Source organism: Dasypus novemcinctus, chromosome 27 (assembly GCF_030445035.2).
Source record: "Dasypus novemcinctus isolate mDasNov1 chromosome 27, mDasNov1.1.hap2, whole genome shotgun sequence".
Taxonomy (NCBI): Eukaryota; Metazoa; Chordata; class Mammalia; order Cingulata; family Dasypodidae; genus Dasypus; species Dasypus novemcinctus.
Window position 1 is genome coordinate 6210199 of NC_080699.1, and position 13504 is coordinate 6223702.

General features: G+C 39.0%; 1 protein-coding gene across 2 annotated transcripts in view; it reads left to right on the top strand.

The window, feature by feature from the left end:
• Positions 1 to 13504, top strand: part of CNTN5 (contactin 5) — a 1236361-nt gene that overhangs the window by 1146456 nt on the left and 76401 nt on the right. For both annotated transcript variants that reach the window (XM_058289033.2, XM_058289032.1), the window contains exon 16: positions 378 to 498. In XM_058289033.2, coding sequence (XP_058145016.1) covers positions 378 to 498 — 121 coding nt within the window. The remainder of the gene's footprint in view (positions 1 to 377; positions 499 to 13504) is intronic.

The window sequence follows — 13504 nt, forward strand, 5'->3', positions numbered from 1 at the left end:
TCCTTTCAAAACTATGTTCCTGCCACAAAAAAATAGGCCTCTCTCTGAGTAGCAAAGCAATGATTTTTCCTCACTGATTATTTTTCCTGTAGTTTTAAAGATATGAATTTGTGTGTGCATATTTACATTTTCTTAACTATCTTAGCTGCTAATCACTATGTGCAATTTTAAATGTTCAAGCCCTTTATTAGCAATGGTTGAAAACATAGCTGCCATGTGTTCCTTGAAATAGGACATGTTTGATTTCTGAAATGTTGTCATATCAATTGTAAGGCCCAAAGTGGTCCCTTTGACTGAATATGCAAAGTTCCCCCTTAAGCCACCTTGAACCAGGCAGATTTGCACCGTTTTAAACTGGCACTTCATCCCTCTTTCAGCAAGCATCCTCTGCAGATTTAATGATCAGGAACATCCTTCTGATGCATGCTGGGAGATATGGCTGCAGGGTACAGACCACAGCAGACAGTGTGTCAGATGAGGCAGAGCTCCTGGTTAGGGGTGAGTATGCTAAGAGTGCAGTCTGGGACATGATCACCATAAATTATCATACCAGGGAATGGAAATGCATGCACCTGAAGCACGTCAGTCCTGTGCATCTGACTTTCAGCTTCACAATGTGTGTCATCTTTGCCTAACCTTTTGCCTTTGGAAAGATTACATGGGAAATTGCTCCTTAGCAACAGACAAAACCTCCCCTCTCCCCACTTCAGGATCAAAAACATTTGCCTTTAGTAATAAGCGGTCACTAAGTGTTTGACAAACTTAATGCCAAACAAATTTTAAAGAGTCGAGCTGCTAATACACTTTACTACAGACGTACAATTTGTTACGTGTATCTGTGTTTTTCAGATGCAAAGCTCGTGGATTCCCAGGCATATTATTCCCACCACGAACTCCAAAAACAGGAAAACTGCATGCCTAAGATGGTGACATTTGTCACTGTTAAATGACAGGAATTTATTTAAAGTCTGAAAATGTCAGCACGCAGCCTCTCTGTGCAGAAATGACACTTAAGTGGTTTCCAACTGTGAACCACACCGCCAAGTGCTGCGACCCTACAAGGCTGCGTCTTATTTGAATTAAGCAAAGGCGTAGCGCATCCATTTCCTTTAGCACAGCATTCCCCCATATGGGAAATGCAGATGCTAGCATGCATTTTCTTGCTCTCTTTCTTTTCTTTTTCACTCTCTATCAAAATACAATATGCATTGAGAAAATTTCACAAATCACAAGTGCACAGGTGTACAATGCAATGGATGACACAAAATGAACAGACCGTGTAACTTCCATTCAAGTGCTAGAGCACTGCCACAATCCCACCTAGCACCCTCTCTTTTTTTTATCCTTAACAATTATATTTTGAGTGTTGTAAATATTGCCTGTAGAACCCTTTCCACAGTCTCTGCAAATACAAACTTCACAACCCGTAGCAAGAACTTACATTTTATATGAACTGATCTTTTATCCACATGGCGTGTTTCCCACCAATTCTAATTTTTAATAATTTATTAATATAATAAAAATTTACAGCAGGAGGCACATACCAAGTTTTATCACCTCTTTGTTTGAATTGTGTATGTCTCCAAAGGTTTATTGAATTCTGGTAGTGCATCCATCATTAGTCCAATTAAAATGTTGTTTTTAAAAAGAGATATATCTGGGTAAGTGGCAGCCTGTTCATTTTTTGTGTGTTTGTTTCTGTTCAGGCAATTTGAACTTTTCCCCAAATTTATACCAAGAATGTGTATCGTATTACCCTATCATAAAACATCAGCTTTTAAAAGTGCTCATCCTCTCATAATATTCCATTTGACTAAAAATTTTCCTTTGTGCCTTCCAAAGTTACAAAGCTCATGGAAATGCAAACTCCAAATGTAGTCAAATTTATAGAAAATTGCTTTGGTCTATTTTAGATTATGCATATTTATTGTGTAATACTTGCCTAGGAAATTTAAAATGATGCTTCTAGAATTGGAGCTTTCCAAATGAATAACACAATTCAGAAGATGATAACAAGAAACTAGGTGTTTTTGTAGGGCTGTAAGGGGCAAATTTAAGTGCATCCTATCATTCTGCTTTGTAAGTAAAATTAAACTCAACAGGGTTTAGAACATAATTCAGGTTCAGCTTTTTCATGTTCTGCTCCTTTAGCCTTTGGCTTTATGCCTAGGAGATGAAAGAATGCATAAATTTTGGAATTATACTCAATAGCAATTTCAAACAGGTTGCTATTGTCTGAATATTCATGTAACATTCAACTCAAGCTTTCACATGAAGTGAGCTTGATCAAGTTGCCAATTTTTTACCGAATATTTGCATTATTTTCTAAAATTAGCAAAAATAGCTTGACTCTTCTATGGGGTTGGTCTTAAACAGATTTAAAAACTGGACTACAGATTCGGGTTCTTCGTTTTTGTTTAGTGTATGCTTTTTTCAAGTTAACAAATCCTGGTGATTGAGTGACTTGGATTCTTGAAGATAGCTCTTTTTAAGGTTGGCTTTTACAATTAAATTCAAAAGAGCTATGACCTGTCAGTCTCTTTTCTCCCACTTCATTCACTGGTTTTGTAAACTCAGGGAATTCCGATTATACAGGTCATAGCACCAAAGTTAAGCATTCTAGATTGAACTTTTCTAATGATGACTACAATTCCAGCAGCAGAATCTTTAAAACAAGTATATGCCATGTACAAATTAGAGCAGTAAAGACGACTGCACCTTCCCCTTTCTTGTAGAATCCCACCATTGGCTTGCCTGGGCAGTTCACGGAGCATGAGGAACATACCTGGGTGGGAAAGAATATGTGTTTACACATCTGTGATTCTATTTCAGTGGAGATTTGGGGGGGGGAAAGTCTATTTTCTCTGAGATTAAGGAAAGCTACTTTTTCATCATCTTCTTTTTCATTCAAGGCAAGCTGTAACATTTTTGGTGCATCTCACTAACTTCTCTGGCTCCACCAGGACACTAAGTTGGAGCGTCCATTACTTCATCATTGCCTGTTTGGAATCTGAGTGTTCCTCTTTGACTAGGGAGAGCCCACCTCTATTTTAAGGTCTATATTTCCCCCCAAATGCTTGTTTCCCTTGTTGCTTTTTTTACCTGTGAGTATCAGTGCTATTGTTCACCTCTATCCCATTATCATCATCCTCCAAAAATTGAATTTCCCCATAAATAATCATCTGAAGCATAAAATCACTTGCTCTCACATATTTAATATTCAGTGAGCCAGCATTATAACCACACCATGCATAATTTGGAGAACCATAATACAAGTAAGGAATATGTTAGAATAAATTATTTTGCTGGAATATAAAAGGAAATTGAAGGCACACCTGGACATCTGTGCACAGTTTTAGTCACTTACTCAAGTGTGCTATAACAACAATAGAGAAAGGAAGGCCAGACAGTGCTATTGAGAGCCTCTGAAAGAGGGACAGCACTGTCCTGGGAAGGAAACAGAGACCGTCAGGAGTTCACGTCACCGAGGGGAGCACGCAGCCAAGACCACAGTCTCCCGAGCAGTATGAGAGCCAACAAATAGAAAAGACCCCAGAGAAAGAAGTGTTGGTGTTTTGTTCTTTTATTTTATTTTATAGAACATAATGTCAGAAATATGTTTTCCAAAACAAGTACAAAGATAGGAAACGATCATGGTTTAAACAATAAAATGTGCTTACTTAGCTAAGCAAGGGCATGAGCTCCATCTATTCTGCCCAAAAGCAGAGAAGGCAAAAAAATGCTCACTTTGCCACACAACCTTTTATTCTTGTTGTTCTGCTGCTTAATACAAAACGGTGTCAGGAGACCCTCGGGCTCTCCTGGGAACATCAGTAATGCATTGGTTTCCTGGGCATGTGCAGCCTGTGTGCCCACCTGTCGCCAGACCCGGCCAAGAATTTTCATTTCCTGAACTAGGACGTCCCACATCAATCCAGGGTGGATTAAACTGAATTCGAGAAGAATGAATGCCTCAGTATGGAACTTGGTGAGAGACCCCTGACTGCTACTCTCACCTGTCACTTCTTATTCCTTGAGTTCAACCTTGCTTTCTATCTAACTTCCTTCAACCAGTTGCTTTTTCCAATCAATTCAATTCATTTATTCCTTCCAAGAAAGAGATTTTTTTTTCTGAATTTTTTACCTTTAATCTCTCCAACCCCCTTAGTCAACAGTATTTATTGGTTTGCTATTCATTTATTCCCTTGTCCATTCATTCATCACCTGAATTCAGTACTTGGAATGGAAAGATGAAATTAAGTCTCCCCTCTGTGACACTTTATAGCCACTAATGCACTATGGTGAGAGGTACCTTGAGAAAGCCAAAGAAGAAAGGTTCCCTGGGTTGTTTTAAGTCTTGTAAGGGTAGTAACGAAGGATTAGGAGAAAGCACAAGCTTAGCTATAGGATTGACTGCCTACTTTGTGGGGCCCATTGCAAAGTGCAAATGCAGAGCCTTCCTTAAAATTTTAACAAATTAAGACAGACGCATCAAAGCATTCATCTAAGCCCAGGGCCTCTCTAAGCTTGGGGTCCTGGGTCTCTGCAAGGCCACACAGCCATGACGCCAGCCGGACAGAGCTATTAAATCATGTGTTAATTTGCAGAAACAAAAGGACTTTAGCAAAGGAAAGAAATCAAATGCAACAAAGTAGGTCCAAGTTTTCTCATCTGTAAAAAGAGCCTTTATTAGCATTTATTTTGCTCCATGAGTCTTATGTTTTGAAAGATTTTTTATTATATTTTATCATTGCTTCATATTTCTATTTTAATCCTGACCAATGCTTCCTATCATCATGAGGTAGCTGGTGTCACTAGTATTTAATTCTGCCCAACAGCGAAGAGACATTTTAGCTAATTGTTACCCGATTTTTTCAAATAGTTGAAAATAATCTAAAGATACCAATTATTTACTGGATGAGAACCAGTTTAGGAACCTTGTTAAAAACTCTACAAATTCTCTCCATACTCTATTTTTAGTGATTCTCTCTAGCAAGAGAGGGACGTTTTCTGCCTTTTGCCCTTGGAAGGACCCAACTGCAAGAGAGACTTGAGAGCTGAGGAGTGTTAACATGCACTCTATTCAGATCTCTTACAGCTGTACACGTGGAAACCATGTCAATTTTAAAATGTGTCTGTATTTTTACATTTTAGAAGTCTGTAAAAAAATTATTTACAGATTATCTGGTCACTTCTGAAAGCCTCCAAGCTCCAAAATACATCAGTATTTAACACAACTATTGGCAGCAGACTTGGCCCAGTGGTTGGGGCGTCCGTCTACCACATGGGAGGTCCGCGGTTGAAATCCCGGGCCTCCTTGACCCGTGTGCAGCTGGCCCATGCGCAGTGCTGATGCGCGCAAGGAGTGCCCTGCCACACAGGGGTGTCCCCCGCGTAGGGGAGCCCCACACGCAAGGAGTGTGCCCCGTAAGGAGAGCCGCCCAGCGCAAAAGAAAGTGCAGCCTGCCCAGGAATGGCACACACAGAGAACTGACACAACAAGATGACACAACAGAAAGAGATACAGATTCCCGTTCTGCTGACAATAGAAGTGGACAAAGAAGAGCACACAACAAATAGACACAGAGAACAGACAACCAGGGTGGGGGGGAGGGGAGGGGAAATAAATAAATAAATAAATAAATCTTAAAAAAACAAAACAAAAAAACCCACAACTATCTTTTGGAAAAGAGAGTTTGCATAGGTTTTCTTTGTAATGTGCAATGAGTTTATTATACTTGGAGATTTCAAATCCTTCATATGGTAATGAATTAGACTCAAAAAAGTATCCAGTGAAATGGAAAAAAAAAAAAAAGACCAATAGAAATAAAAAGCAAAGGTCGGTATGCCAATACATGCTAAATAAAGACCAAAGGAAAATGACAAATATTTTTTCAATGTGATTTTAATATTAGTTAATATGGATAGTAAAAAAAATTTTCAAATACTTCTTGTTTTACACAGAATAGAAGTTAATCAGATAAAACTTTTGCTTTTACAATTTAAACATAACTTTAAAATAGAGCTATAATATGTCCTCTCTCATAGGAAATTTAATCTTATTCATGCACTGTTTTATTGGGATATCCCACATCATTATGGAAATATGATCCCTGTGTCCCTGTTTTGGGATGATATTTTTAAAAATAGTTTGCACCAATCCCTTATTTTCCTAGCTGAAGCTTTTCCTACATTAACTAGTATGGTGGATGTCTATAAAATTTCTTTTAGACACTGAAGAGCAGTTTAGATTCTCTTTTCTTATACTTTTCATATGGTTGCTTGCTAATTTGTAGGCCTCTTTAAAAACTGAGCAAAAAGTACTATTTTTGTCAATCACGTGTTTTGAATTATCTGCACCACATTTAGTTAAGAGTTAGCTTAATGACTGAAAGGACCTGACTGACCACAGGGATTGAAGAAATCAGCATGTTTATAGCTGCTAAGAAAAAATAAGCAAATGAATGAATTGCCATTGAATACAGATAAACTGATGGAAATTTAATCTCTTGTATTTCACGCATTCAATAAGTATATCAAGAGCCCAAAAGAAACCAAGCTCTCTCCAAAGCTCTGATATTTGTCAGCTCGCCTTAGACTTTATCTGGTTTTCTGTGGGAACATTTTCCTGCTTTTGAAACAGATACTTTCCCTTCAACCTTCTATTTTGAGAAAAGTTCTAACCAACTGGGTTTTATACCATTCATAGTTTTGAGTCAGAAATTATAAGGTGATCACATTTCATTATCTATTTTGTTCCTTGGACTTAACCCATTTTTCTAACACATCTGTTCCAAGATACAAATAATGATCACACACTGTCCCTACATACTGGTGTAAGCATGGTTTGTGGGGTTATGTTTTAAATGCCAATTTCAATCATTGCTTGTGGAGTGCCTCTTGCATGCCAGGATAGGGTTTGAGCGCCAAAGGGAGGAAGGCGTGTAATGCTCCCTGCTGTCCCAGGAGGCAGTGTGGCATTCCTCCTGAAAGGTATGGAGAGTCCTCCAACACCCAAAACCAGGAAGGCGCATGGTCAGATTTACAATCTAAGAAGACCCTTGTGGGAACTTCAAAGTGTTTTAGAGGAGAAGGAGCACAGGCCTTGCTAGTAAGTGAACAGGAGGCAATAGCAAAACACCTGTCAAGGGAAGAAGAGCCTGAAATATGGCAATAACAACAAACTGGAAAAGTGTGTACAAGAGATACAAGAGATAGGAAGAAGGCAGAATGTCCAGGATTCAGTGGCCCACTGGCTATGAGGAAGAGAAAGGGGAAGCGAGAATGACGGCCTCTCTAATGCTTACTTGAGTAGCCATCGGGAGGGAGACCCTACGTTCTGGGTCGACCAAGACGGTACCAAGTTATGCTTGGTACAGAGTAAGCATCACAAGGCTCCTTTACTGCTCAGAATCCTCCTGGTTCAGATGATCGATTATGCCGTCACCCTAGTGAAGAATGATCATGTAATCAGGAAGATTGGGAGAGAAGTGGATTGGGAGTGAAAGAACAGGACTTAAAGTAAATCTCTCCAAAGAGAAATATCCAGTAAGCAAAGAGATCTGTGTCCATGGAGCTCAGGACAGAAACTTGGGAGTTGAGGTGTAGGTTTGAGCACTGTCAGCATACTAAAGTCAGGCAGAATAAAACTGCAGTGATGGAGTGTGAAGAAGGAGAAGGCAAGAAGGTGCAGCTGGAAACACTAGTGTTGAAGAGGGGAAGGAATCTGCAGAGACAGAGAGCTGGTGGGAGGAAAGCCAAGAAAACCAAGGCATCAAGACAGAAGAGAATTTCAGAAAGGAGAAAGTAGACAAGATGTTCAGTGCAAGTAGAGGAAGAACCACTATACAGCATCCCACAGGATTGAGCAATTCGGAAGTAAGAGATAACCTTGGCAAGTCATGCATCGTTCAGTGCATGATGAGTGTAGAAATAACTAAGTTACCAGCGGTTGAGGAGAGGTGAGTAACAACATGCAAAAGGCAGGTGCTTTGAGGTCAGACAGACCTGCACTCCTAGCCCCACCAACTCTTACTAGCTGCATGGCTTTAGGCAGGTTTCTTCATTTTAACCTCTCTGGCCCTTCACTGATTCATTTAACATGTAAGCATCAAACGTTCATACAGAACTGATATGTAGCTACCCATGACCAAACTATGTCCCCAATACTTCTTGGGGACACTTCTTACAATGAAGGGAGCTTCTTCAGAGTATAATTGTTACAGATGTATGAGCAGCACATTTCACTCTCTGACTGTAAACTCCATGAATAATAATTAACATGGCTAATGTTATTAAGTACTTCCTCTATGACAAGCACTGTGTTAAAGTCTCCATATGAATTATTTCACTTTATCCATTTAGCATAATATATCATAGCCATATGAGAGGGGTACCATCTTTAGTTCCAATTTGTAGTAAAGGAAACTAAGACTGAGAGAGGTTTAAAACGTATTGAATGTCACATTAACAAGGGAAAAATATTGAGTAGAGTTCAAGCTTCAAAACAAGTGTATTCAATTACTATCCTTCCTTCTATCACAAATATCAGGTTTTTCTCTCATTTTATTCATCATTGTATTTCCTGGATCTACCTAATTCCTGACATATTATCGCACTTGAAAAATATTAATATATGTAGAAGAAGGGGAGGGAGGGAGGGAGAGTTTTATAGAAACCAGAGTATGGTATGACAACTCTGCCTTGGAATCAGAGAATCTTTATCAAGAAGTTGATATGTGGGGTGGATCTTAAAATACAAATAGTCATTTGGTAAGCCAAAAAGAAAAGAGAAGACCTATTGCATCAGTTTCCAAATACTATTTTAACTCCCACCTACCTCTAACGAAAGGTTTCACATACTCCAGTCTTCTAAAGTTCCTTATCTTTGACCACATGGCCATGAGATCCCTAACACTCTTGCTCGCTTCTTTCTCTCTTATCAGCTTGGTCTAAATGACCACTAGTTGTACAGAAAAGTCTTAACTCACTCTGACCTCCTTGCCTCACCAATCATTTAAAATATCAAATTCTAATGACTGTTTTTTCAGGAAATCCTGTGGATTTCCTATCCACACCCCTTTAATTTTGATGGGAGGAATCACTTCTAGACAAACATCACCGGAAATATTAAGCATCAATAAATAATTGATCTCTTTCTACACAATTTCTTCTTCTCTCATCGTGAACTTTCCTCCATTTGCCACCATGATGGGACAAGGTCAGAATTCCTAATTGCTTTTCAAGTGATTTTTTTAAATTTACACCTTTAAAAAATTTTATTTAAGTATATTGCTCATGCAATAAGTGTATACTAAACAATAAGTAAACAATAAGTGTATACTAAAAGTTGTGAACTTATAAAACAAACATACATAACATCATACAGGACTCTCATACCTCACCTCACCCTACCACCAATACTTTGCATTGTTGTGAAACATTTTTAACTAATGATTACAGAGCATCCTCAAAATAATACTATTAACCAAAGTGTCTTATATTTGGTATATTTTCCCCCAACCCAACCTATTATCATTATTAGTACTATATCATTTATACATGAACATACATAAACAATAAGTATATAGGAAAAGTTGTGAACTTACAAAGCAAACATACATAATATCATACAGGGGTCCCATACATCAAGCCACCACCAACACCTTGCATTGTTGTGAGAATTTGTTACAAATTATGAAAAAATTTTGTCAAAATCTTACTACTAATTATAGTCCTTATCTTACATTTGGTGTATTTTTCCCCCAACCCACCCTATTATTATTTTTAAATATATTTTTATGACAGAAGTTGTAAACCTACAAAACAATCATGCACATGTGCAGAATTCCCATACAACACTCTTCTATCAACTCACCACGCCACGGTGGAATATTTGTTACGTATTAAGAGATAATAATAATATTACCAGGGCCATAGCATACATTTGGCACACTTCTTTCATACTCCCCTGTTATCAACATAGTATATATTTGGCTTAGAAGCAAGAATATTACATTATTATTGTTAACCACAGTCCATAGGTCACTCCAGTTGTGTATTTCCCATGCTTCTCCACAATTGCACCCAGCAATTGTGGTGTACATATGCTCTAGATCACAAAGAACACTCTTGCACCTGTACCATAAACCACAATTCTCATCTACCTGGGTTTATTGTGGTATTCAGTCCCTAGATTATTTTCTAGCTTTCCATCAATTGACATTTACATCCATAGACTACCATTTTGGCCACATACTTATTTATAAACCAGCTGTTACTATAATGTGTTACCATCAGGTCTATATATTTCCACACTTTTACAGTAAAAATAATTAAAATTTCTACATAAATTAAACATCAGTAGTCCATTTCAGTCCTCCTCTTATCCCCTTTAAGAATCCACCACCTACCAGCAGGTCTTGAAGATTTTTTCTACATTTTCTTCTAGAAGCTTTATGGTTCTTGCTTTTATATTTATGTTTTGATTCATTTTGAGTTAATTTTTGTATAAAGTAAGGCATATGGGGTGTTTTTCCTTCTTTTGGCTATGAGTATCCAGTTCTCTCAACACCATTTATGCAATGAACTGTTCTGCCCAAACTGGGTGGGTTTGACAGACTTGTCAAAAATCACTTGACCATAGATGTGAGGGTCTGTTTCTGAACCATCAGTTCAGTTCCATTGATCTGTGTGTCTGTCTTTATGCCAGTACCATGCTGTTTTTACAACTATAGCTAGGTAACATGATTTAAAATCTGGAAGTAAGAGTTCTCCAACTTTACTTTTCCTTTTTAAGATGTCTCTTGCTATTCAGGACTGCTTATCTCTACCAAATAAATTTGATAATAATGTTTTCCATTTATTTTAAAACTGCTGGTGAAATTTTTGTCAGGATTGCATTGAATAGCAATCTGAGTAGAATTGACATCTTAATGATATTTAGTCTTCCAATCTGTAAACATGGAATGTTCTTCCAATTATTTAGTCTTTTTTTATTTCTTTTAACAATGAGTTGTAGTTTCCTGAATGCAAGTGCTTTACATCATTCCTTAAGTTTATTTTTAAAAAGTAGGTTCTATCTGTCATATTTTATTTTCACCAGTCTTGACACTTCAGTTACTTTTACTGATATAATCTTCATTTCTAGACTTTCTTCCAAGCCTATCTCTCTTGTCTTTTCTTTTTAGACTGTAGCACACCTTTTAGTATTTCCTTCAAAGCTGGTCTCTTGGTTACAAACTCTCAGTTTCTGTTTATCTGTGAAAATTCTAAAATCAGTCTCATTTTTAAAAGACAGTCTTGCTGGATATAAGATTCTTGGCTGGAAGTTTTTCTCTAATAGTATCTTAAATATATCACACCATTTTCTTCTTTCCTCCATGGTTTCTGATGAGAAATTGGCACTGAATCTTACTGGATATCCCTTATATGTTGTGCATTGCTTTTCTCTTGCAGCTCTCAGAATTCTCTCTTTGTCTTTGGCATTTGACATTCTGATTACTATGTATCTTGGAGTTGGTCTATTCAGATTTATTTGGATGGGAATACGTTGTTCTTCTTGGACATAGATATCTTTGCCCTTTAATAGTGTTGGGAAGTTTTCTACCATTATTTCTTTAAATATTCCTTCTGTCCCCTTTTCCCTTCTCATCTTCTTCTGGGACACCAATGACATGTATGTTTGCACATCTCTTGCTTTTGTTTAGTTCCCTGAGTCCTTGTTCAATTTTTTCCATTCTTTTCATCCATTCTTTTGTATGTTTAATTCTGGAAGCCTTTCTCAAGCTCACCAATCCTTCTGCTTCCTCACATCTATTATATGGTTCTAGTTTATTTTTATTTCATTTATTGCAGCTTTCATTCTGATAAGATCTGCTGTTTTTCTATTTATGCTTTCAAATTCTTCTTTGTGCTCATCCAGTGCCTTCTTAATATACTTAATCTCTTTAGTCATCTCATTGAATTTGTTAAAGATATTTGTTCACACACCTATGTTTAGTTGTCTCAACTCCTTTATGTCATCCAGAGGCTTATCTTGTTCCTTTAACTGGGCCATATCTTCCTGTTCTTGGTGTGGATTGTAATTTTTTGTTGGTGTCTTGGCATTTGGCATACTAGATGTATTTATTCTGGGTGCAGTTTCTCTCTTTAATTTAGGGCTTTCTTCCCCTTTCTCTCTTGCTGGTTGTGTAGTAGGAGCCAAAGATGTAGTTGGTGCTGCAAGCTGTGGAGGCGCAAGCTGCCCTCATTGCCCCAGGGACCAATGAAGCTTCTCCCAACTTTCTCCTTTGCCAGGGGTAAGGGCAGAGCCACAGCCTTGTGTAATAATCCAAGTTGTGCAGGCCTAAACTGTAGTTGCCCAGAGAGACTGATGAAGCATCATGCCCCTTTCTCCCCTACCTGGGGCAGGAATGGAGCTGTAGGTGTGGGCAGCAATCTAGGCAGTGCACATCCAAAATGCCTGCAGTTGCCCCAGTAGACTTCCAACTATTCAGTCTGTGCCAGCCAAAGGTATCTGCAGTTACCCAGAGAGGCTGGTGCAGGACCCACCAGCCTCCTGCCCACCAGACTTGGGAATGAAGCCTAGTCTAGGGCTGCGGGCTGATCTGGGTGAAAGAAAATGGTCCTTACAGTCAGCCTGATTTTCAGTCAGCCTGGCTTCCCCTCATGCTGTGGGCAGAGTCAAAATGGTGGCTCCCAGCCTCTTTCTGATTTGGACAGGTTCAAACTTCAGCTGTTCTTAGGGTTATACATTAGCCAGATGAATTTACTAATTAGTAGCTGAAATTAGTGGCCAACCATCTCTTCCTCCCCTGTTTTTGGGAAGTGGAGCTTCCAATTCCAGTTGCAGAACAGCTCCCTAGGTGGCTTGTGCCTCCAGTGGAGGATGGCACTGGCCTCTGGGGCATGGAGCCTCTACTTATGAGTCTTCTCTGAAGATGGGCAGTCTCCTCCTTCCATTCCTTCAAGGATGTTGCAGGATGCTCTTCTGGTCTCCTGGAGCCCCCAAACAGGTGCTTCAGCTAGCTCCAGAGAGCTCTGGGTGTTTACTAACTCCCTGTAGCAGGAGCTGTCTCTAGGAGCTCCTGACTCCATAGCCAACTTGCTGGTTCTCCAATTGTTGTGTTGTTGTGGTTTTTTTTTTTTTAAAGAAATGCACTTTTTAAAAAAATTTATTCTATTTATTTCTCTCCCCTTCTCCCCTGTTGTCTGCTCTCTGCATCCATTCATTGTGTGTTCTTCTGTGTCCACTTGCATTCTTGTCACGTGGCACCAGGAAACTGTGTCGCTTTTTTTGTTGCATCATCTTGCTGCATCAGCTCTCCGTGTGTGCGGCACCACTCCTGGGTGGGCTGTGCTTTTTTCACGCAAGGTGGCTCTCCTTGCAGGGTGCACTGCTTTCATGTGGGGCACCTCTACATGGGGGCACCCCTGCGTAGCATGGCACTCCTAGTACATGGCAGCACTGTGCATGGGCCAGCTCACCACATGATTGGGAGGC